The sequence below is a fragment of the Halichoerus grypus genome, chromosome 2, assembly GCF_964656455.1.
Source record: "Halichoerus grypus chromosome 2, mHalGry1.hap1.1, whole genome shotgun sequence".
Classification (NCBI taxonomy): Eukaryota; Metazoa; Chordata; class Mammalia; order Carnivora; family Phocidae; genus Halichoerus; species Halichoerus grypus.
In genome coordinates, this window is record NC_135713.1 from 133996212 (window position 1) to 134019571 (window position 23360).

Genomic DNA, 23360 nt, shown 5'->3' on the forward strand with positions numbered 1-23360 from the left:
TGATCTGTTTTCGTGCTCTCGTCTCCACTCCAGCCTTCTTTAGCACCAAGTGGAAATGCCTGACCAACAGGTGCACTGAGCGGAGGCGGGGATCCCCCCCCTCCGCCCCGCCCACGGGATTTTGGGAACCGAGGGAGGCCCCGCCTCCTCTTTGCTACCCTTTTGGCTTTGTGCAACCTTTGCAGGGAACTGGGGGGTTTCTCCGTGCTCTGGGGCTGCTTCATCACCTGAAACACAGTCTGAACAGTCGAAGAGCCAAAGCCAAACGCTCTGGCAACTTTCGAGGGAGCGAGGGAGCGGGAGAGGTGATTTGGGCTCAGCCGCTGCTGCTGAGCCCAACAATTTGAGAAGAGCAGCCTGGGGCGGGGTGGGAGCTAGTGCTTGGTTTCCCACGCCTTTGTACGAAGGACAGTTTCCTGAGGCAGCAAGCCTGCAGAGGATGGGCTGCAAGGGATCCGAGGCTGAATCTCCACGCTCCTATTTCTGTGCGAGTACACATCTGCTGGGGGGCGCGGAAATCACCCCACACCAGCGGGGTTTCCAGGCTCACCCAGGCAGTGGTAGATGTTCCGGCAGTGATATGGAAGGAGCTTGACCGTGTGCACCCGAGAGAAAGAGGCCTTCCACGAGCATCTTTATTCCGGAATTCTCACGACATTACCGTTGCAAGAACTAAGGAGATCCCAGAAACCTAGTAAAAGAAATTCCTGCCCGTTCCCACAGGGTTCTGCAGGACTCTCTGCAGGATTTTTCACAACTAGCAGCAAGCCTGAATTTTGTAAATGCAAGCCGAAGGGCTTCAGCTCCATAAGGGGTAAATCAAGATATACTTTACCTGTACTGAACTACTGTTAGATTCTGCTCTCCGCAGTGCCTTGCACACCGGATATACCTCATCCAGCTCGACTTACTAGGTTCCCCACCATCAATAAAGTGCTGTAGTGTCCCATCTTGGTCATATATCTAGAGAAGAGGTCAGAAGGTCAAGTAGTTAGAACGAATCATCAGCAATCATTTTTCCCTGCTTCCCTTGGTGTCTTTATGTGTCGGCTGCAGAAACCTATGGCCTGTAGGTTTGCGGGGGGCTTACTGATGCCTGTGGAAACACAACCGGAATGACAGGAAAATATTTTTTGGTGATGCAAGTCGATCATGTTTGTCTTATCAAGCCAATCTTCCCTGTATTCAACATATTTCTGGTATCTCAAGGATGTGAGGGACCATGTTTCCCAAAGGATATTTAAACCTATTTTGACAGGCTACTCTTAAGTAATGAGCTGCTGGATAAACAAAGCAAGCTGAAGGGAGAGGCCACACTGACATGGCTGGAACATCCACACCAGAGGCCCCCCCGCCGGGCTCAAACACGTAACTGTTCGAAGGCCTTCGGGAAGCAGTAACCGTGGGTTGGACAAGCTCGGTGATACCCAGCAGAGGGCAGGTGGAGCATTATGGAAATGCACAGAACTGGTAAAAAAAAAAAAAAAAAAACCCAAAAAACAAAATTTGGATGTAATACATGGACTCTCACGTCGCAGAGGATGTGGGACTTCAGCTGTCAGGACCTGAAACTATAAGGAGGACCATCAAAAAAGAGAGACTCTCAAAAAGAGAAAGAAAAAAAATTAACTGCTTCCTATGGATTTTCAATGTCTTAACTGAGGTGGGTCTAACAATGACTGCTTTAAGTCATCTTATGCAAATTTTCTTTCAAGATCATATTCAAGGAAATGAAATCTGCTTCAAACCAGGCAAAGAGCATGGGACAAAAAGTCTCACGCATAATATCAATCCAGCACACCCAGAGTCAGCCCTGACGAGTGAGGTAATAGGCTCCCACTTCCAGAAACAGGTGAGCCCTGGGCACCTTGGCGGATGTGGTAGCTCGATGAGTGGGAGATCAGGGCTTATGTAACAGCAGCTTCAGAAGGGACTCCCAGCCCTGGGGCATCCAGGAAGCAAGGGGTGGGGTTCTCAGAAGGACCACAGTAGGGCTGGTCCTTTCCAAATAAAATCAGCGAGGGGATCCTGGTAACTGCTGAGGTTTTCCCCAGAGCATCCTGACAAATTATGTCTCTTACCCTCTGATCAGCCTTTCCAGTCTCTTCCAAATGGACAAGGAGAGTACGTCTTACAGAGAGACTCACTGGTTACATTAGACCCTAAAATTAGTATCGTCATTCATATTAATTTAGCTCAGTATTTCTGTTCTGGGGACCAGAGGGCTTAGTGATGACAGTTTCTTTTATTATCTCCAGTCATTTTAAACAGCTGACTTTTTTTTTTTCTTGCTTTTCTTCAACTCATTTGTCTCCACTCCCAACCTTTCCACTAACCCCCTGCCCCCAAATAAAAGAAAGACATCAATCTAATGAAGGCAATTGCTGGAGAAGCTTTGACTGGGTAGCATGCAAGCGTGATCACAGCTGATAATCAAGGTCGCCTGAGAAGAATAAAGACATTCCTGGATTATATTATATTTAAGATTAATGACTTCTTTAAATTCCTAGTTTGAGGATCATGGCAGAGAACAGAATCATTTCACGTGGTGGACACATCTGCTACCTGAGCAAACGAATGACAGGCTTTGCCTTTAGGTTAGATCACACTGCAGTGACTCTGTTGTTCTTACTGTTGGTGTGTCCTTTTTAGGAAGCTCAAAGATTCAAAGTCTCAACCCCGAGTCTGCTGTTGACAGCCCATGCGACACTGAACAAAAGCCATCAGTTTCTCAGACACCAATGTTTATCTAAAATGGAGCCAAAAATGTTGATGACCCAGCCCTCTGCCCTATCCTTCCCCGATGAACAGACTTTCCTTGAGAGCTGTTGGTGAAAATAATTACGAAGCATTTTGAGAAATACCATGCTCCTTTGTGCTTCTAGCCAATGTCATCAACAGCACGTGAAACTCCCCAACATCTGGGGCATCCGGGTGGCTCAGTCGGTTAAGCGTCTGCCTTCGGCTCAGGTCATGATCCCAGAGTCCTGGGATCGAGCCCCCGTGTCGGGCTCCCTGCTCATGGGGAGCCTGCTCCTCCCTCTCTCTGCTCTTGCATGTGCGCATTCTCTCTCTCTCTCCCTCCATCTCAAATAAATAAATATTAAAAAAAAAAAAACAAAAACAACTTCTCTAACCTTTACCTGTAGTGGGTTGCTACCTTGAATGATGGCTCATCTGAACACCATGTCTAGCCAGTCTTGAAAATGAGTATAAAGGGGCTTCTTCCTACACTCCTCAAGCTGCGTAGACTGTAACTACAGGAATCCTACCACTTTTGCCTGCCTCCTACCTGCCTTGAGGAGAGCAGGTGACTATTTGTCAGGCTTTTTCCAAGCATCACACAGCATAGTGCAGGGCATGAGGCCTCCCTGACTTTACACTATTTCACACAGAACCAGGGCGAAAATCTCAGGCGCCTTCTTAGATCCCATAGCTGCGCACCCAATCAGGGTCGAGGAAACTCACTGGACCTTGATGTGGTCTTCTCCCTCAGCCCGCAGCGCCTGGCCGTCACCAAATCCAGGTAAATTTGCCTCCTAAATGTTTTTGCAGTGAATCCATCTCGCCACCTCCACTGTCACCATCCCAGCCGGGGTCGGCTTCCTCGTGCACCTGCGGGCCTTCATCCAGCTCCCCACTGACCTCCCTGCACCTTCCCCAGGCCCCTCCAACCTAGTCTCTATACCACAGCCAGACTGATCTTTCAAAACACAAATCTGATTACATCCATCTCACCCAAGTGCCCCCTCAAATAAAAGCTTCATAAATGTCATAAAATGTCAAGTCACAATAATAATAATAAAAGTGGGAAAACCAGGATGCCCAAATGTAAGCCTAAACAGGAACTAAGGATGATCTCCCCAGAAAAGCTCTAGGAACTCGTTTGGGCCCTATCATTATTCTCCATCATCAGTTCAACTTTGTTTCCATTTAAGAGTTCAGTGTATTGAAAAAGGGGGTATGTGGGTGCGCCTGGGTGGCTGAGTCAGTTAAGCATCTGACTACTGATTTCAGCTCAGGTCATGATCTCAGGGTTGTGAGATCGAGTGTTACATCAGTGAGCATGGAACCTGCTTAAGATTCTCTCTCTCCCTCTCCCTCAGCTCCTCCCTGCCTCTCTCCCTCTCTAAAAAAATAAAATAAAATAAAAAATAAAAAGGGGGTATGTGTAAAATTCCTTGTGTAACTGAACTATACAAGGGCACTGGTGCCTGTATAAGGGAAGAAATGCTTCAACAAGTTTCAGGTGAGAGCAACAATTTCAAGTTCAGGAAAGTGTTTTTGGAGGTTGTGTTAACAGCTACATTTGTGTGACACTAAAATGAAATTTTAAATTAGATACCTAGGAGGTCTAAAAAACTCAAGGAATTTAAGGAGATGAATTAATGCTGACACCAACATTCATTTTGTTTTCATTTCCTTTCAAAAGATTTAAAATAAGCAGAAAAACACCAAAATTCGTGCACAAGGTGCTGAGACAATCCTCTCAGGATCTACGAAAATGTCAAAGAGGTCAGAAATTTCATTCATTCAAATAATGACGATGAAGGTAAGAGAGTGAAATTTATACTAAGGGAAAGATTCATTCTGGAAGAACACTTGAATAAAGCATAGTTTTGCTTTAGACTTTGTACTCTGTCCTGAATGAACATGAAACAACCAAAGTTTTAGTATTTGCTCTATTCTTTCTAAAGCAGCCAAAAAAAAAAAGACCCAGTGAAAGTGCGGGAAATACATGTAAAGAAACACACAGGATACTTGGTGGGAAAAAGGTAAAATTTTGCAGTAGAAAACTCTCAAAACCATAGCAGCGTATCTGGCACATTGGTTTTAGGAAGGTAGCTCCAAAAAAAAAAAAAAGAAAGAAAGGAAAGAAAGAAAGGAAAGGAAGGAAGGAAGGAAGGACAGACGGAAGGAAGGAAGGAAGGAAGGAAGGAAGGAAAAGGGAGGAAAGCAAGCAAGCTCCAGCTTTGCTGAAAAGGAGTATAAGAAAGCACAGTCACGTTGGAAAACACTTTGGAGACGTCAAAATGAAGCTGATGATGCATAAATCCTAGGACTCAGCAATATCACTTCTAGGAAATTTTTCCACTGAAACCCCCCTATGTGTGCCCAAGGAGACAAGTCCAAGGGCATTCACCGGAGCATTGTTTGTAATAGTAAATAATGAGAAATAATGGAACTATCCGGCATCATAAGAATAAATAAATTGTGCTTTAATTATCCAATACAATAGTATAAGACACTTAAAGAAAATGAACTAGATCTGTTTGTATTCAGATCCGGTTGATTTGTTGATACTGATAAACTTCAAGAACAGAGAGCAGTGGATTAAGAAAAAGAGGGTGCAGACTGATACATATGATACCATTTGTTAATATTTCAAAATATAAAAAACAATAGTATATTTTATAACAGTGTATATTGCAATATATATGTAACTAACTATACATACAGTAAAATTCTGAAGACACTGAAAAGGTTCCTGATAACTTTATGAGAGCTCTGACCTTGGGAAAAAAGGAATGGGAGCAAAATAAAGGGAATTTATCTGAAGCTTTATCTGAAAAGCTTTGTTTTTCTTAAAAAAAAAATCTGAAGCAAATACAGCAAAATCTTAACACTCACTTTTTTGCTGTCCTGTATATTGACACTTACACCTTATACTTTGTGCTTCTCGGATTGTTTTTCCAAAAAATCAAAGAGAAAAATAAATTAAATCCTAGGCATTTATTTCTTTGTAGTTTGGTCTTTGCATGTGTTGTTAAAATAGAGAAGCACACTATCTTACCCAAGGTTAAAAACTCTGTGTTATCCTCCTAGGAAAATATTTGTAATATGTATCACTACTTTATCAGCCACTGATTTCTTTTGTGATGTTGTTGTTGCTGTTTTAAAACCACTGTTTTTGGTCTGTACTTTCTCTTTTCTCTTTTATCAATGGGACTGGAGAGATAAGGGGGAAAGCTAATTCTTACCTTTTTAAGGGGATTTTTGCAGTTTTCAATCCAATAATATTTATTAGGACACCACACATGTGGTTCAAATAATGATCACACATTCTTGCTTATTACAGATGGTACATGGCATTAACTGAAAACCACCAAGGGAAAGCCGTACACTTATCACAATCCTGGATATCAGGGAGCACCACTTTCTCCTATGACCTTACTTTCCTAGAACATGAATCTATTTTAAATGAGAACAGGATGAGTAAAGAATACAACCGTGTTGTGTTATAAACACTAATCCTAAGTGGCTGGTCCGTGGCTTTATCATTTATAAATGCTGCCAATTTATGTTAATGATAATAATCACAGGAACTACATAAGCCAGCAACTAAGTGGGGCTCATTTTCACATATAGCAAGAAAACCATCTTCTGAACGATAGTAATTTGCATATATTGGCAGCTCTGAGCACTCTCTTTCTCCGAAGCTAGATCTGCAAACCAGGGGCTCTCAGGTTGAACTCAGGCAACTGACCAACTTTGTTTTTCCTCTACAATGTTTTAAAAATTTGGAAATTGTACCTCATTTATAATTGTTCTCAAAAAAAAAAAAAAAGTCAAAAGGTGAGTCCCCAATCTCTGGCAATAATCCAATGGAGCAGAGAAAAGAAGGTCATCGCCTTTAGATCAGCCATGTGCTTTTCCAGTTCTCCACAGTCTCTACCGCACCCTATTGTCTTCCAGGCTCCCTACTTCCTTAATTTACCTACCTGCTTGGCCTCATTAAGCATTTAAGTTTGTAATCCCAGCCATAAGGGAATTATTGCTACCGCTATAACTCAGTCTGTGATAGCTGGGGGCGCTTTCAAGGAAAACCATGTGAACTGATAATGTGGAAACACTGCAAACATTCATTCCTCCTGGGCTGCCCAGAAGCCACCATCTGGCTGAGATCCAAGCTTTCTGTGCTGCAGTTTTCCAAGGAGTCAGGGAGCAGAGTTCATTTCTTTCATTTTTTACCAGCAGAGGCTTTCAATGATCTTTCTAAGCAAAGGATCCCCTTTAATGCAAAGAAGTTGACAAAAAATTCCACTATAAAAACAGATAAAAAGCAAGTCCACCAGAAAGCACCCAGCCAGCTCACCTCACCTCACCCTTCCTCTTGGAGGTGGCTGCTGGGACATCACCAAGGGCTGGCCATGAACTGGGGGACCCTGTTTGAAAACCCACAGGCCTCCGTGAAGAATTCAGTCACCCATTCTTCTGCTAGAATGCTGAGTCCCTTGGCTATATTTAGAGCCCAGGAAAATCAGATTTGGAAGGGACCTCAGAGACCATCGGTTCCAACCAGATCGGTTTGTCCATAAGGAAATGGGGGCTCCAAAAGTTGGTGACTTAGACAAAGAGAGACTACGAGTCAGTGGCAGCCTGGAGTCTCATTGCCAGGCCCCCTCCCACCCACCATCCCCCTGCCTCCCCACTGGGAGTGTGCTGAGGCCTGGCTACACACAAAAGGAACTTGCCTTAGAGCTTAAACACTAATCTGTTCCCTTCCAGAACATGGGTCCTTGAATTTCGGCATGGAAAGAAAAAAAAAAAAGATCCAAGGGTTTTATATGAAAAGGTTTCACCGATTTGCAGTGAGCAGGGAGACATCGTCGGCCCCCTCTCCTTCATTGCCACACCTTGGCCTGTCCCTGTGCTGAGGCTCCGGACACCAGCATTCAGTGGCGAGCTGAAATACCTGCTGCCTTCGGTTTTCGCTGGGCAGCTCACGTGAGGGAGCCCATTTCAGGCCCAAACATCTAACACAGGGCCTGGCACACAGGAGGACCTCAAAACACACGGGAGTGAATTGAAATGAATCCTCACAATAATTAAAACTCCATTCTAAGCACTATCCACTAGGGTTTTTATTTTTTATTATTATTTTTTTTAATGGAAACATTTTTTAAGATTTTATTTATTTGAGAGAGAGAGAGAGAGTGTGCGAGAGAGCATGAACAGGGGAGAGGGAGAAGCAGACTCCCCGCTGAGTGGAGTTCAATCCCAGGACCCTGGGATCATGACTTGAGCCGAGGGCAGATGCTTAACCGACTGAGCCACCCAGGCGCCCCTCAATCCGGGGCTTGTAAAAGAAAATGTGACATCCTCCTTGAATCTTACTTCTTTCAATTGTATGAAATGCAAAGATAAATTTCACGTGATGATTAAAATGTAATAAACAATTCCCACAGCAAAGGGCCAAGAAATGGTCTTTGGGAGTTTTCCGGTTTAGACCTGAAAACCCAGCACCATTTGAAGTCCTTCTACAGCAGCTGGAGGAGTCAAAAGCCAGGGAAGAACAGAAACCAAGATGGTTTCTCCTACGTCCTCTACCTCTTCTCCACAGCGCCTCCATACGGTCCGCATCTTTTTGGAAAATTCAGAAAAGCAGGGTCTCGACAATCAAGTGTATTAGGAATTTGAGAACCTCAGTTGAAAAAATATGCTGTTTGCCAAGATGGATAATCATGTTTCACTGTGGGATTCCTCGGTGTCAGGAGGGAGAGGGTGCAAATATTTTGTGGCCCGTGGCGAGCTACACAGCTATCACCACAAGAGAGTCATTCTTGACTGTTCTGAACTGGGAACACTTAAAAACCAGAATACCTCTGGTGCTAAATAAAAACTTTCACTTTTAACAGTATGGTTGTTCAGGAGACTTCCTTACGTAGTACCAACGAAAACACGCCATGGAACCACTCCAGTCAGGAGCACCTACAGAGGGCATGTGGGTGTCAGCTCCAAAGCGTGGCTCCACCTTGGGTGGCCAAGGAACCCTGGACAGTCACTGATCCTCTAGAAGAAGCTGAGATCTTCTTTGAAAAAGTGATGCTAACGATAATCCCTACATCAAAGGGCTAATATAAAAATCAAATGGGCTGGTATATGTGAAGTTCTGAAATCAGAGCTGGGCACACAGTAAAAGCCCAAAGAACATTAGCTACCCTGAGGCCATCACCATAATTAGATGGGAAACATCAGCCCAAACATAACCAACCAACCTCCTGGGGGACCCTCGCCACAGGGTTCTAGGTGTAATCTAAGCAAACTCATTACTACTAAGGTTACCAGACCGCAAGCTCACTGAGGGCAGGACGACACTGTAACCACTTTGTAAATTTACCCACAGGCACCTTACACAAGCCTTTGTACAGACCAGGAAATCAACTTTGGTTGAAAGAGAAAAAGAGAAAAGAAAAGGATGTGAAGTGACACAAGCGAGATGTACGAGTAAAACAATCATTCTAGTTGGTGTTTTTATCCCCCAGATGAGCCTATTATAGGAGAAAACAAAATATTTTAAAACGCTGCATGGATGTGAACACCATCTAGAAAACAGTGAGGAAGATCCTACATTTCCCACTTCCGAAACTTACTCAGTCTTCGGTTTCATGCAGTGTTATAAAAATGTCATACAAGGGGCGCCTGGGTGGCACAGTTGGTGGTTAAGTGTCTGCCTTTGGCTCAGGTCATGATCACAGGGTCCTGGGATCGAGCCCCACGTTGGGCTCCCTGCTCAGCGGGGAGTCTGCTTCTCCCTCTGCCTCTGCCCCTCCCGCCTGCTCGTGTGCACACAGGCTCTCTCTCTCAAATAAATAAATAAAATCTCTTTAAAAAAATGTCATCCAAAAGACAGGTACCCACCACACCTGTAAGAACATACCTGGGGCATATTTATAAGGAACAGGCAGTCATTACATGCGTTTTAATTAACTGTGGCTTCAGGACCCCAAAAGCCCTTCAGTGAACATCGCTACCACGTTGCATTGCTTGACCTCTGAAGTCAGTGACATTATTTGGCCAGAGGAGGCCTCGACTTAGAGTGCCTCACGTCTCTATGAACACTGAACGTGTTCAAGGTAGGTGAGCTGTTGGAGCGCTCAGATGTACTGGCTGAGGAGGAGGGGACATCTGTGGATGGCCACCTGGAGCATTCCATCGCCTGGGAGCACTGTCAGCCAGGGAGCACCCCGCCTCCCAGTCTAGAGAGGAAGACAGCAAGAACCACGCCACGGTGGGCTCCTAACCTCCTCGCTCATGAACTTTCAAATCAAGTGAAATCAGAGCTTGGGAAAAGAGGCCACGGAGCAGTACTTTAAAACTGAGGAGAGCATCTGCCTCCACCTTAACACAGGAAGGAATAGCCGCGAACAACTAGGTCACATGCTTTCACAAGCTCACTGGATCCTCATGACTGACCTGTAAGGTAGGCTAGAATGTTACTCTGTTGTACAGACAAAAACCTTGGGCTAAAAAGGGTTAAATGACTTGCCTGAAGTCACAGGGTTGATACGTGAGAGACAAGGACAACCCCCACCTCCATCATAGGCCACCTCATTATTGCTTTTTTCATCATACCCCATTTGTCCTATCAGGGAGAAATGCAGAGCTTTTTCTTTAAAAGCATCTGAAATTCTCCAAGCGAGGGTCATAAAAATGTTCATAATGATTAATAACGTCATGCATGAAACAAACTCCTATGTTCAGAGCACACGCCCAGTTAGTGAGAATTACTTAATCTGTTAGTAACATTGACACAAAGCAAGCGTGCAACTGAAGAAAGGTAAGAAGCCCCAACTCTGCAAAAAATCACTCTCCTCCTCCTGCCAATGATGGCCCAGGACATCAAAAACCTGGGGAGACATTAAGTCTATGGAGGAAGAAGCATATTTTACAACAAAAGCTTCATTAAAGCACTTACCAGCTACGTGTGTCCATATTTATTTGTGTTTAGTTTTTCAACTTTTATCTCAGATATACAACCATAGGTTGTCTCTTCTCAATAATTTCTCCTTCCTCCCTCCATTAGAATTAACTGACTCTGTTGTTATTTGTAACAGGAAAACTCTTTCCTCTCCCTTTGGTTTGGCATATTTTGGAATGTCTGGAATGCCAAGATTTCCAGATGAGGCTTCAAAGGTCAAGCCATAAATGCCCCCATAAAATAAATGAGTAATGGTTATATAGCCCGTTGTTGTATTTTCAGTAATGCTGATATAAAGCTATATACTGTACTCTGTCAATTCACATTCATCAAGTCCCAGAAATATTAGAAAATCATTAGAGGTTTATGTTGAGCTTGCAGATAATACTAACATATAAGTCAAGACTGAAATATGGTAATCAGAAAAACAGTTGAAAAGTGTCAATAAACTATAAAACACCCGGGATGGGGTCTGCAAAGCCTGCCTCAGAGTGCCGGCCACGTGAAGAAACAGAAACGGATATTTTGGTCACACTGGGGGTCAGCTGCTGCTAAGTGTCAGGCTAGCAGAGGACAATGGGGGGCTGGGAGGATTCCCGCCCAGAGCCCCCAAGAACTCCTGGGAGCTGGTAGAGCGCTTGGTGCATCCCACTTATCTCCGAGGACGGGGGGGCGGCCGTCGATAGGAAGCCTGTCATCCATCAATCTGGAGTCTTCTTCAGACATCCTCTGTCTGTTGATCAGAGGAAGACTTTGGGGCGGGGGGTGGCGCGCGGGCATCAGGCTTCCATTATCAGGACTTTGTCTGTGATCTGAACAAGCCATTGAACCTTTAACTTTTCACTTGGCAGAAGCAGAGATGCTGGAAAAGTCCCAACAGTTCATTCATTTCGCTCTATCCTGGAGCCAGCTGATGTCTCACTGGTGAGACCCACCCTCTTTGATGTTGTACTCTTTTGAGAGTGCCCCGCTGTGAAAAAAATTTTATCCATCCAAATTAAAGAGAAATATTTCTGCATCCAGCTGTTAGCCGTGACACGTTTGCCATTTTTCAGGGCACTGGCCGGGTGCCATCCTCAGGCTCTGCTGCAATCCTATCTTTCGCCCCGTCCTCCGTCACAGGACTAATATCCACGGTGTACAACCGTCTCCGGCACCCCATACAACATCCACACGAAAAAGGAAAATACTGCTCATCCTCCAGGGCTCAGAACAGCCCTGGAAATATTTGCAGGCAGCAATTTCTGTTCTTCCTTTTTTTTTTTTTTTCTTTTTTTAAGTATCAGCATGAATGTCTTCCACAAACTGTAAACCTACCCATTTAAAAACTGCTTCAGTTCGGCTTTTTAAAAGTCCAGTTTTAATCAAGGCCACCGACAAGAAGTCCTGACCTCCACGAAACAGATTTACAAATGAAGTGACTCTGGATCCTGGGAAAACTTGTTTCATCTGCACAGAGCCCACATTTTAAAATGGATATTCGTTCAGCGGAGAGAGCCCTTGTGTAAATGAAGAAAAACTCTAATGAAAGCTTGAATAAACATTTAGATCGAAGTAATCAAGAAAACCTGCATCTTCTCACAGTTACTCCATGCTTGGGGGGGGGGGTTATAAAGGCCACTGTCATGAATTGTGTGTACCATCAACAAAGGGCTACACACATTACTACCATGGTTTTCTCCGTATACTGCAACGAATGAGTAAAACACCACGGTTTCCAGCTTCCCTCCCTTTCCTGCCCTGCTCTCTTGTTTGCACTTCCGCGGAGGTGGACTGGGATCAGCAGAACTGATCCCGCTCTGCCCCGCCTCAGAGAACCCTGCCGTGGGACTGATCTCAGACCCTGGCTGGCACACAGGCTCAGCTACTCACCATCCTTTCTCCTATCATGGAAAGGGGGGTTTCGAAAAAAATATAAACAACAACAACAATGTGCTTTATGCAAGAAAGTCTCAGTTTAAAAAAAAAAAGAAAAGAAATTACAGGGAAATATGAATTAACATGCCCCTCCACGTGGAAAAACAAAGCCTGCGTTTTCCACCAAACAGGAAAGAGGACCATTATGCTGTTAAAATAATCCCATAAATACGACCAGGGTGAACTGAAGGATTTGCACACGATCTATAATAATATACTGAATAGTTCGACACTTGAGGACCATAAAATAACACACTAAAGTTATTACACTGTGGTATACACATGAATTCTCCATATGGTTCATGCAATATATCTTATGGAGTACTACTTAACCCTTACTACAGTAGAAATTTCTGGTTTATAAATTCTAGTGGGTCTGACACCATATAGGGCTTGCTGAAAACTATTACTAATTTTACAGCTCAGCAGGGTAGCTACTGAAGAATATGATTTCCAAGAAGCAGCTTGGACCCGAGCCTAGGTACAAAGAGCGATGTTAGCAATCATATTAAATACTTACAAGGTACTAAGTAGGGAATGTTTGTAAAGGCAATGTCCCTGAGAGAGAGCCTACTTCCATGTATGTGTAGTCAAACACACACCATGCCCTAGAGCTCACCTGCTTTTTTTAGTAAGAACTTTCTGAAGACACTGAACGTTTGTCCCAATGAAGTAATGGGTTTCCTACGGTGTACAGCTTTATTTCTTCACTGAAATGTGTCACTCCTTAAATTACTATGTTTTCCCAAGTCTATGACATTCTTTTCCTAACCACACCAATAAAGTGTGATTGTCAGACACACTTTATTAAAGGGAAAATGACCATCTGTCCAGAGTAAAAAAAAAAAAAAAAAAAAAAACATATTTTCAGATCTTAGATAATTTAGGAGACATTCCTTACATCAAGTCAAGACAGTGCTGAGCAAGCACTCAATTTGTACCATCTTGCCCTGGATTACGGGATGATGGCAGAGACTAAGTGAACCCTCCAATTCAAGCCACTCGAGTGTGTAAAGTATGGGAGCAAAAAGACCACAACTGGCCTAAACCAAGCATGGCCCCCAGGCTGGGACACTTAGACAGCCATCTTCTAAAGATAACTGCTCACAGGGAAAAAAATCTCATGAAATCTAAGTCTGTCCTGGAGCAAGAGACATGGGAAAGGGATGGATTTTGGCTTCTTAGAACCATTTTTCTTTCTTTCTTAAGATTTTATTTACTTAAAAAAGAAAGGGCGAGAGGGAGGGGCAGAGGGAGAGGGAGAAGCAGACTCCCCGCTGAGCAGGGAGCCCGATGCAGGGCTCGATCCCGGACCCTGAGATCATGACCTGAGCCGAAGGCAGACGCTTAACCGACTGAGCCACCCAGGCGCCCCTAAACAAACATTTAGTAAGCAGCTACTATGGGCCAGCCACTGTGCATGGTGCAGGGCATTAAAAACTTAAGACCCAGTCTCCACCCTCAAAGACTATAGTTCAAAGACTATAGTTCAACAGGAGATGTACACACAGAAGCAAATCAGAAGACATTTATCCTGGCAACACAATCTGTGGATTTTCCCATACGATATGAGGATATTTTATGTCCATAATGGTGTTCCTAGGTGTAGGAAGGGTAATCCATTTACTATTTTGCAAAAAAGGATAACAGGACTTAGAGAATTAAAACAAGTTATTTAATGAAATTCTGGACAGTGAAGGCAGCATTAAACAAACACTGGATTAAAATCTGCCAGACCAAAACCTCAAGGAAGACAAAGATAAAGTCTGTCATATTTGTCATACTAATCCTAGTGATCAACACAGAGCTTAGCATGCTGTAGTGCCTGGTGTTCAAGACATGTCTGTTGGTTGGCTGTCTGGCTAGCTGGTTGGTTGGATGGATGGATGGAGGTGTAGATGGAGGTATGGATGCATGTGTGGATGCATGTGTGGATGGAGGTGTGGATGCATGTGTGGATGGAGGTGTAGATGGAGGTATGGATGCATGTGTGGATGGAGGTGTGGATGGAGGTGTGGATGGAAGTGTGGATGCTTGTGTGGATGGAGGTGTGGATGTATGTGTGAATGCATGTGTGGATGCATGTGTGGATGGAGGTGTGGATGCATGTGTGATTGGAGGCATGGATGCATGTGTAGATGGAGGTGTGGATGGAGGTGTAGATGCATGTGTGGATGGAGGTGTGGATGGAAGTGTGGATGCATGTGTAGATGGACGTGTGGATGGAGGTGTAGATGCATGTGTGGATGGAAGTGTGGATGGAGGTGCAGTAGAAGTGTGGACACATGTGTAGACGAAGTGTGGATGGAGGTGCGGATGGCAGGTAAGATGAATGCATAGACAGTTAGAAGGATATAGAGGAAGAATAGGATGCCTTCTAGGTAGCTAAGCATTAAGTGCTGCATCACAGCCATCTGTTCTTTGGGAAGACCCACCCAGCAAAAGCAGAGCTGAACCCAACTGCGAATATTTTAAAAGATGCACTGTTGCCTGAAAAAGTTGTGCTTTGCCTCCCTGGCTAAAATTACCACTTCCTTTAAAAATGCCCAAGAGCCTCTGCAGAGAGAAGGCAGCTGCAGAGGAGCTGGATGGAGACTTCAGCCAATGGCAAGGCCGAAGGCTCCCCGAGCCTGGAACACACAGCTCCCTGCAAATGTTGGTTCCTCTAGCCACACCATCCCCGAAACCTGCCCCCTGCTGATGGCTGTCACTCTCCCCAGTCTTCCCTTTAGGCAACTCTTGTTCTCCCCCCATCAGGTTTCCATGCCTCTTTTCCAGGCCCAGCACTCCCCTCTTCAGGCTCCTGGGGCCTGGGAACCTAGGTCAAGGTGTTATTCCGGGAAGAAGAGCTGCATTTTGAACTTTATCTCCAAGCCAGCCTTGAAAGTGGGTGCGCCCTGTTAAAGGAATTTCAAATTATCATAGCCAGGGCTGAAGTCCCCGTGGGGAGGACAGATGGCCATTCCCGACACCCTTCCCACTGTACCGAGGGTCCATCGTGGGTCCTCGTCGAGATGCAGGGGGAGGCCTTGACTGCACGGCCACAGTTTGAGGACCGGAGCTCAGGTGCCTTAAGCAGCTCAGAGGAGATGGTAAGGGACTCTGGTAACAGGGGCCACCCAGTGCCTCCCGCATGACAGGCTGCTGGGGATCCTCCCCAGGGCGTGCTGGCGGGGCCACTGGGCCTCACGTTCCTAAAGAGCCTCCCATTTAGACCTCTGACGTCCTCTCCAAATGAGGCTATGCACACAATCGCAGAGACAGACGGACGGACTGAGAGACCTTCCCTGCCCACTTTAAACCAGGTCCTCTGACAGGACCACATGCCTGCAGCCAGCCCTAAGTTTAACATTTTTATAAATCCTGTCATTAACTTATGAAAAGCGTAATTCTATGTTTCTGGTATTAAAAGCATTAAGCTGTTACAGGTAAACATGTAAAGTGTACCACTGTTTTTGTAACCCTGTTTTGGCATTTTTTTCATCTTTAACAAGGGCCTCAAGAAGTGGAAGTGGCCCAGCCGCAAAAGAGCCCCGGTGTGGGCTTGTGAAGAAAGCCCCCTTTCACAGCGTTGGTCCAGACGGCCGGCCAGCCTGCAGCCGGGGACGGGGCGCAGGGTGTTCTCACAGAGAGGCGGCCCTGTGTTCCTGGATAGGCAGTCAAGTCCACGAGGCATGATTCCCCGGAAATCCAACCCAGGGAGCCAGTAAACCCCAATGTCTGGGCCACGAGGTGTGCAAATCCTCTGAGCAGAGGTATGACTAACGTCAACACCCAAAGAAAGCAACCACCTAATTACCACCTTGTGATGATCTGTATGCTTCCTCATTTTTAGACAAGACTTAGGATTCCCTTCTGTAGGCCCGGAGGAAAGAATGTGGAGAGAAGTCTCACAATGGGATCCGTGGAGGGGCTCCAGGCGAGGCTGTGAATACCCGGTGTATGTGTATATGGATCATCTCTGGGAAGAAGGCTCAGAACTGTCAGGGGATTCTTAAAAGGGTATGTTTACACACACACACACACACACACACCCCAAACACAGACAGACTATATACACATACCACACATATACCCTGCCACACACACACACACACACCCCCAACTAATGCCAAATTCCACACATTCAGCTAGGACAGTACTGAATGGAGCAACAGAGAGGAGAACACCAGTAAATGAGCTACAATTCTTAGCGTGTGTTACGTACTTTTGAGCAGGTTCTCTTCAGAGTCTGACAGACTTCTTGGTCTCCAAAGCACCAGATCTCACTCTCATTTCTTTCTTTCCAGATCTACAAACTCTGGGCTTCCTATGTTCCTTTTATGGCCCTTTCATTTTATATTTGACAGCAGATGTGTTTTGATGTACTGGTTTTGCTTAAATCCTCAACCACATTTTCAGGAGCACTAGAAAAGTAAACTGGAATCCAGTCCTTAGGTTGATTTAGTTCCTAAGACAGATATTTTTAGGGTAGAGATCATGTGACTGGACCAGATTACATCAGGCAGCTAAGTCTTTCAGCCTTCTGAACATTAAGCACTGCCTGTTGCTGGATTTAGTGAGTTAATGGTTATTAATACTCCAAAGCATTCCCTTCCAGCCTGGATCAAACCCTTGGATGCTGCCATTTTTTCCTACTAAAAAGAAAGTATATACTCACATTGAATCAGTCCACCCAGTAGAACCACTTGCTTTGGAAGCTGTAAAATTTTTATAAATGAAAGCACTGTTGATCTTCCTTTGGCTTATGCGTTTATATTTCCTAGTAGATTCATCAGTAGATGACCTACAGATTAGAAATCCTGGGCTCTAATTCTAACCTGGGCAGTACTAACTTTGCGACCTGGGTAAATCACTTAACCTGACTCTCCATGTTCTCCAGTGAGAGGCATGGACATTAAATTAGATGATCTTCGGGATGCTCCAGCCCAAATTCTATGATCCTGGGAAATGATAACTATGCAAAAATGTATCTTAAATATAAATACTTGGCAGCCGGAATCCAGAAGGATAAAAGCCATAACACAACCATTTTAAGCATATATAAAAATATTTTTATGCCAATGGCGGGGGGCAGAATAATATAACCATAAGTCACATGCTTTTTTATTACACCAGTGCAAATTTAGTTACAATTTATACTTCCCATGTGGTAGAATATAAGCAAGTTAAGAATAAGCTTTTAAACAGTTATATTCTTTTAAGTTCCGTGTAATTGAAAGTGAATTCAATTACACAGCGTGTAATGGATACACTTAGATTTTAGGGAAAAGGAGACATGGTAAGAGTGGAATCAGCCAGTATGGGTATGAATCTTGGATTCAGCAATTATGACCTACACCATCCTGAGCAAAACACTTATCTCATCTGTAAGATGGGGAAGATGTTCAGGCAACTTCCAAGGGTTTCCATGAGGATGAAATGAGAAAATCCGTATAAGTGCCTGAAACATAGTAAGTGCTCAATAAACCACACCATTTTCATTGATTTTGACTAGTGGGTTTGGGTTTTCCTTTCCAAAACAAATGTCCACCCACTTCAATAGCTCTGAAAAACTAAGTACAGAATGTTCAACCCTCAGGTGTTGTGTGTTAAGTGGAATTGGGCAGAGCAGGGATCAGGAACTTCAGCTGTGTGAGTCTGGACACATTACTTAATTTCTGTTTTCTCAGGTGTAAAAAGAGAATAACCACCCCACAGGGTGTGTAAGGATTAAGGAAAATAAGGCAATAAGGGGCTTAGGACTGTGCCTCACAGGCAGCTACAAAGAGAATTTCTAGAAAAATAAAAATGATGGTTTTTTCCTGTAGCTCAGTGATCCCATTACCTTAAATATTAAAAGTGCCAGATCATAACAAATTTTGAAAAACCTCTATGCAACTGTTTAATTTAAAAATAGTTATTAATTAAAAACATAAATGCCAAGGCATTCAATAATGTTTACAATATTAACTGAGGCACATTCCAACTTGAACCCGAATTTCCAAATCATCTCAGTTTTAGCTCAGTGGATCATACTGTATTTCCTCTTAAGTTAAAATAATAGTTTAAAGGGGGAAAATAACATTACTTCAATATCCTCAAAACAATCAGGATTGGATATATTTATTTTACAGAAAAATTCTGCTCTTGGGGTATAAAACCAAGGAACTAGAATAATGAGAAGCCTCAGAAAAAGTATACATTTCTCTATTTCAGTAATAGTTTTCTATCATCACCCTTGTAACAACTATCAGAATTAACCCTAAAAATTAAAAGACTTCATTTTTTAAAAAATGTTTTAAACTCAGAATCTGAAGTTCAATTTAAAAGGGGAGACCTGTCTGTTGAAAGAAGAGGCCCATAAATAACTTCAGAAACAATGATACCTGTAATTAGAATCTATTTAAGAAATTAACAACTTAGCTTCTCTTGATCAGTAAGCTCTTTACAAACCAAAGTTCCAGCAGGAGTAAACACGTGTAACAATTCCACGCATGACAGGGAAGAATGAATACAAGGACGGTCTCGTTCGTGAAACCCATTTCTCAGACCACTACTTTCATTACAAAGCAAAATTACAGAGCTTTACTAAGACACTTTTTATTAGGTAAGCATTTTTTTCTATAAACCATCTTTGCATTTCTTTCGCCATAAATTAAATACATGTCATCTTCTAAATGGTATAATTAAAACCCAACGAATACCTTTTTTCCCCCCTTAAAATGGAATAATTGTCTCCTACTAAGAAGCTGCATAAATCTTGGCTAGTTTGTACATTTTTGCTTTCAAGGATGTAATGTAACCATCAGAGCTGTGACATCATGTAAATAAATTTCAAAGATGGTATTAATATAAAAACTATATCACATAACCCTAAAAATTTAATATAGCTGCCATGGTAATAACCAGATCATTTTTCCAAACAAATATATATTCCATCATGTCATTTTGAACTTTTTCTGACCTTTTTTTTTTTTTTTTTAAAGAAAGAAAACTACAATTGAGACCAAATGTTTTGGGAAAGAAAATACAGGCAAGCCAATTTGGCCAGCACAGATAATTTCAGATTAAAGATGTTACAGTATCTTAGAACTCAATCCCCTTTTTCTCATCAATCACAGTAATTATGATATAATTATGATCTGACATTACAATGTCACTTAGAAAGTCTTAGGAGCTTGTAATAGTGCTTAGAATATTTTTTAATGCCTTAATAAAAACTGTGACAAGCAATGCCACAGTTCCTTTCTTTAAAAAAAAAAAAATCAAATGCAGGGCTTACTGCAGTTTGAAATAAGGGCTCCAGGTATGTCAGCATCTTTTCACAAACAAATTATAAAAGGATTTCTGTCAAATGGAAGCCATTCCTGCCGCATCCTTGTGGCCACGGGTCCTTCCCCCTCTTCTGTCACCCAGCCCATTCCACACACTCCTCTATTTAGTTAAACTCAAGTGGATTCCAGAATCCCCGCCTTCTTTCAATTCAACCCTGCACCCAAAGTCCAAACCTGCACATTTTAAGCACTGGTTGGATCAGTCAATGGAATCAAAATACTAGATGTGGTGGATTTCTTTTTTTTCCCCTAAGATTTTGTTCATTCATTTGAGAGAGAAAGAGCGAGAGAGAGAAAGCATGAGCAGGGGGCAGAGGGAGAAGCAGGCTCCTTGCAGAGCAGGGAGCCTGAAGCAGGACTTGCTCCCAGGACCCTGAGATCATGAACTGAGCTGAAGGCAGACGCTTGACCGACTGAGCCACCCAGGCACCCCGATGTGGTGGATTTTTATAGAAATAAGCCTCTAGGGTCCGGCACAGCCTGCCCACACTGAGTGAAGCCTGTGTGCCAAGGACAGGTTCAGCATATGCCAGGGAGGAAAAAATTCTCCAAAGAACTTTTCAAGAACAGCAAAAGATCTACCTAGATCCTATGGCCCCACTGTCCACATCCTCCTCTCTCTGAAGCTCAGCATGCCAAGCCAGGCACACACAGAATGGATGCTAATTTAGTAACATGACAGCGAGACCAAACCTTCACTGTAATTAGGGGCTCTGCTCCTTCTGAACTGTCTGCATGAGATCAGCGCACAGACCCCCTTAAAAAGGAATGGCACTCAGCATCTACCACGAGATTCCATGGCATCCTTTAAAGCTCATTCAGCCAGGCTAGATCTCTAGCTTGAGACAAAAGAAACCTCTTCTCTGGGTGCCTGGGTGGCTCAGTCGTTAAGGGTCTGCCTTCAGCTCAGGTCATGATCCCAGGGTCCTGGGATCGAGTCCCGCATCGGGCTCCCTGCTCAGCGGGAAGCCTGCTTCTCCCTTTGCCCCTCCCCCACCGCTCATGATTGCTCTCTCTCTCTCAAATAAATAAAATCTTTAAAAAAGAAAAAAGAAGGCTCTTCTTTATCTTATTTGTCAAAGAACTGCAATTTAATATTAGAACTTTCATTCATTTAAAAAATGACCTTGAAGTGCACTTGAAAGGTGGAGGTGGGGGGTGGGAGGGAGCATGGTGCTTAAGAAGAGACCCAAAGAGCCACGCCTCTCCTTTGCCCGAGACCAGCTGACGTTCCCAATGCCTTCCCTCCCGGCCTCCAAAAATAATACAACAAACAGCACAAACAACTGAAACAGAACCAGACACTTGTTATCTAATATGCCCCAAACTTCGAGCATTCTGATGATGCCTGCTTTGATCGCAGAAAATGCGATATATCAAAATCCACATGTACAAGAGATAAAGGGGTGACTCTGCCTGTCAAAAGGCTTCACTGAGAACATCCACCCTCCCGAGAGCCCTCAAGGAGGACTCGAATAAAAACAACTCAACGTATTTACAACATTTCCAAAATACAGCTACCGTGGGAAACGCAGTCTACCTGTGTGTGCCCACAGATAAGGAGACGAGCCCACAGAGGTGCTGAACCATCTTTGCTGAAAGTGAATGGGTCCATGTTCATATGCACGTGATAAGATAACCCGCTATCAGAACCGTTCCTGACATTTTGGTTTTCATATCTGCCTTTTCCTTCTAAAGTGCGTTTCACACTTCCCTCAGCTCGGTGCAATTGCCAAAAACTACTGCTTCCCTTTGCACTTAGGATTCCAGAACACGATGTCCTACAGTTCACCACGCTGAGGCTCTTCTTTAAAACAAAACAAAACCAAAACTTAGAAGAAAAGGAAAAACTCCTCAAAGCCTAAAAGGTTTTTATCTCTGGACACAGACTCATGACTGAAAAAAAAAAAAAGAAATCTTACATCACAGAAAATCCTCTGTCCCAGAGTTCTGGCCTCTATCGCTATGTGAAAGGGACAAGGTTGCCCCCCGAGCAGGCTTTCCCATAGTTCAGCATCAGCATTAACGAGTTTTGCTGTATCTTTACGTAACCCGTACCATCACATACTTAATATTCTTCTTTAAATGATTTTAAATCGATCTGTCCACGTTGGCGTCATCAAAAGCAAGAATATTTATAAAATCGTGGGTCTGAGGTACTAGATGCATTAAAACCACTTTTCTGCAGACGACCTAAAATTATTTTGAATACAACAACATGCCCCACTTTGGGAGAGGGTGGGTTAAGAAATAAGAATACAACGTGGGCGTCCGCGACCAGCCTTGCCCTAGGTGTGTGTGACACGGGGCGAGTCATTTCACGCCCTGCTGATGTGCTCCGCACATTCGTAAGTCGAATGTCAGGGTAACCTGGGAAGTCTTCTACATTCGAAAATGTGAGGATCCCAAAACTTCTAGTGACCAGCACCTTGCACAGTAAAGCAGAGCAGAACCAGATCCAACTCTCGGGTTTCTAGACTCCCGATTTGGTGCTCTTTTGTTCCGATCCTACTGTGCGCACAAATGTGCAAGTGATTTGGAAATGAGCACACTGGCGAGAGACACTAAACACGTATCTAGCGCGTGCCCTGCACCAAGGATGTTTGCAAAGACATACCATGTATCACCTCGCTGAATCTTCACAACGATCTCTGAACCTACTTCACAGATAGGAAACTGAGGCACGAAGAGAAGGAACTTGCACAAGATGATAGGGTTGTTTCGGAAGCGACGTAGCTGGGAATCAGGGCCCCGGGGACCTGGCCATAGAGTGTGGGCTTTTGTCCCCACCCCACACTACGAATTTGGGGTGCCCCTCAGCTGCTGAGGTTCCCATGTCCACTTTGCTGGGAGAACTCTGAGGATGTGAGTAGAGCAGTGGGAGGTACAGAGAGAGAGCACCCAAAAATAATATGGGAAGTGAACTACAGCTGGAAAATGAGAAGGAAACTAGAAAGAAAAATTCCAATACAAGGCCTCTTCCTTTGCATAAATTTGCATATGTAACATCAGCCCTATTCAACCTTTCAACAGCACTACAAACAACCAAAACCAAAACAATCCAAATCACATTACATCCCCAGGCTCCTCCCCCGAAAAAGAAGATTACATTTCAAAAAAATTGTGGCCAAAACGTTCCCAAATGGAGTCAAAGGTACCAAAATCTATTTGTAAGCTTTCAGAAGTACTGGCTATTTAAGTAATTTCTAATTAGGTTATTTTTGTTCTTTTCACACTTTCATTCTTCCTACCAAAGAACAGCAAATAAGAACAATCAGAAACACTTGGCCCTCCTGGGTATCGACTGTAAAATAGTCTACTGTGTTGGGTGAACAACCTTCTACATCTCATCGCTGTTCTCGGCCAACATGAACCCCAGAAACACAGTAAAATGGTCAGGGCAGAAATAAAATAGGAGTGGTGTG

General features: G+C 43.8%; 1 protein-coding gene across 1 annotated transcript in view; it reads right to left on the reverse strand.

The window, feature by feature from the left end:
- PRDM6 (PR/SET domain 6) overlaps positions 1-23360 on the reverse strand; it is a 98234-nt gene that overhangs the window by 31294 nt on the left and 43580 nt on the right. Inside the window, exon 3 of the mRNA XM_036071920.2 lies at positions 836-963. Coding sequence (XP_035927813.2) covers positions 836-963 — 128 coding nt within the window. The remainder of the gene's footprint in view (positions 1-835; positions 964-23360) is intronic.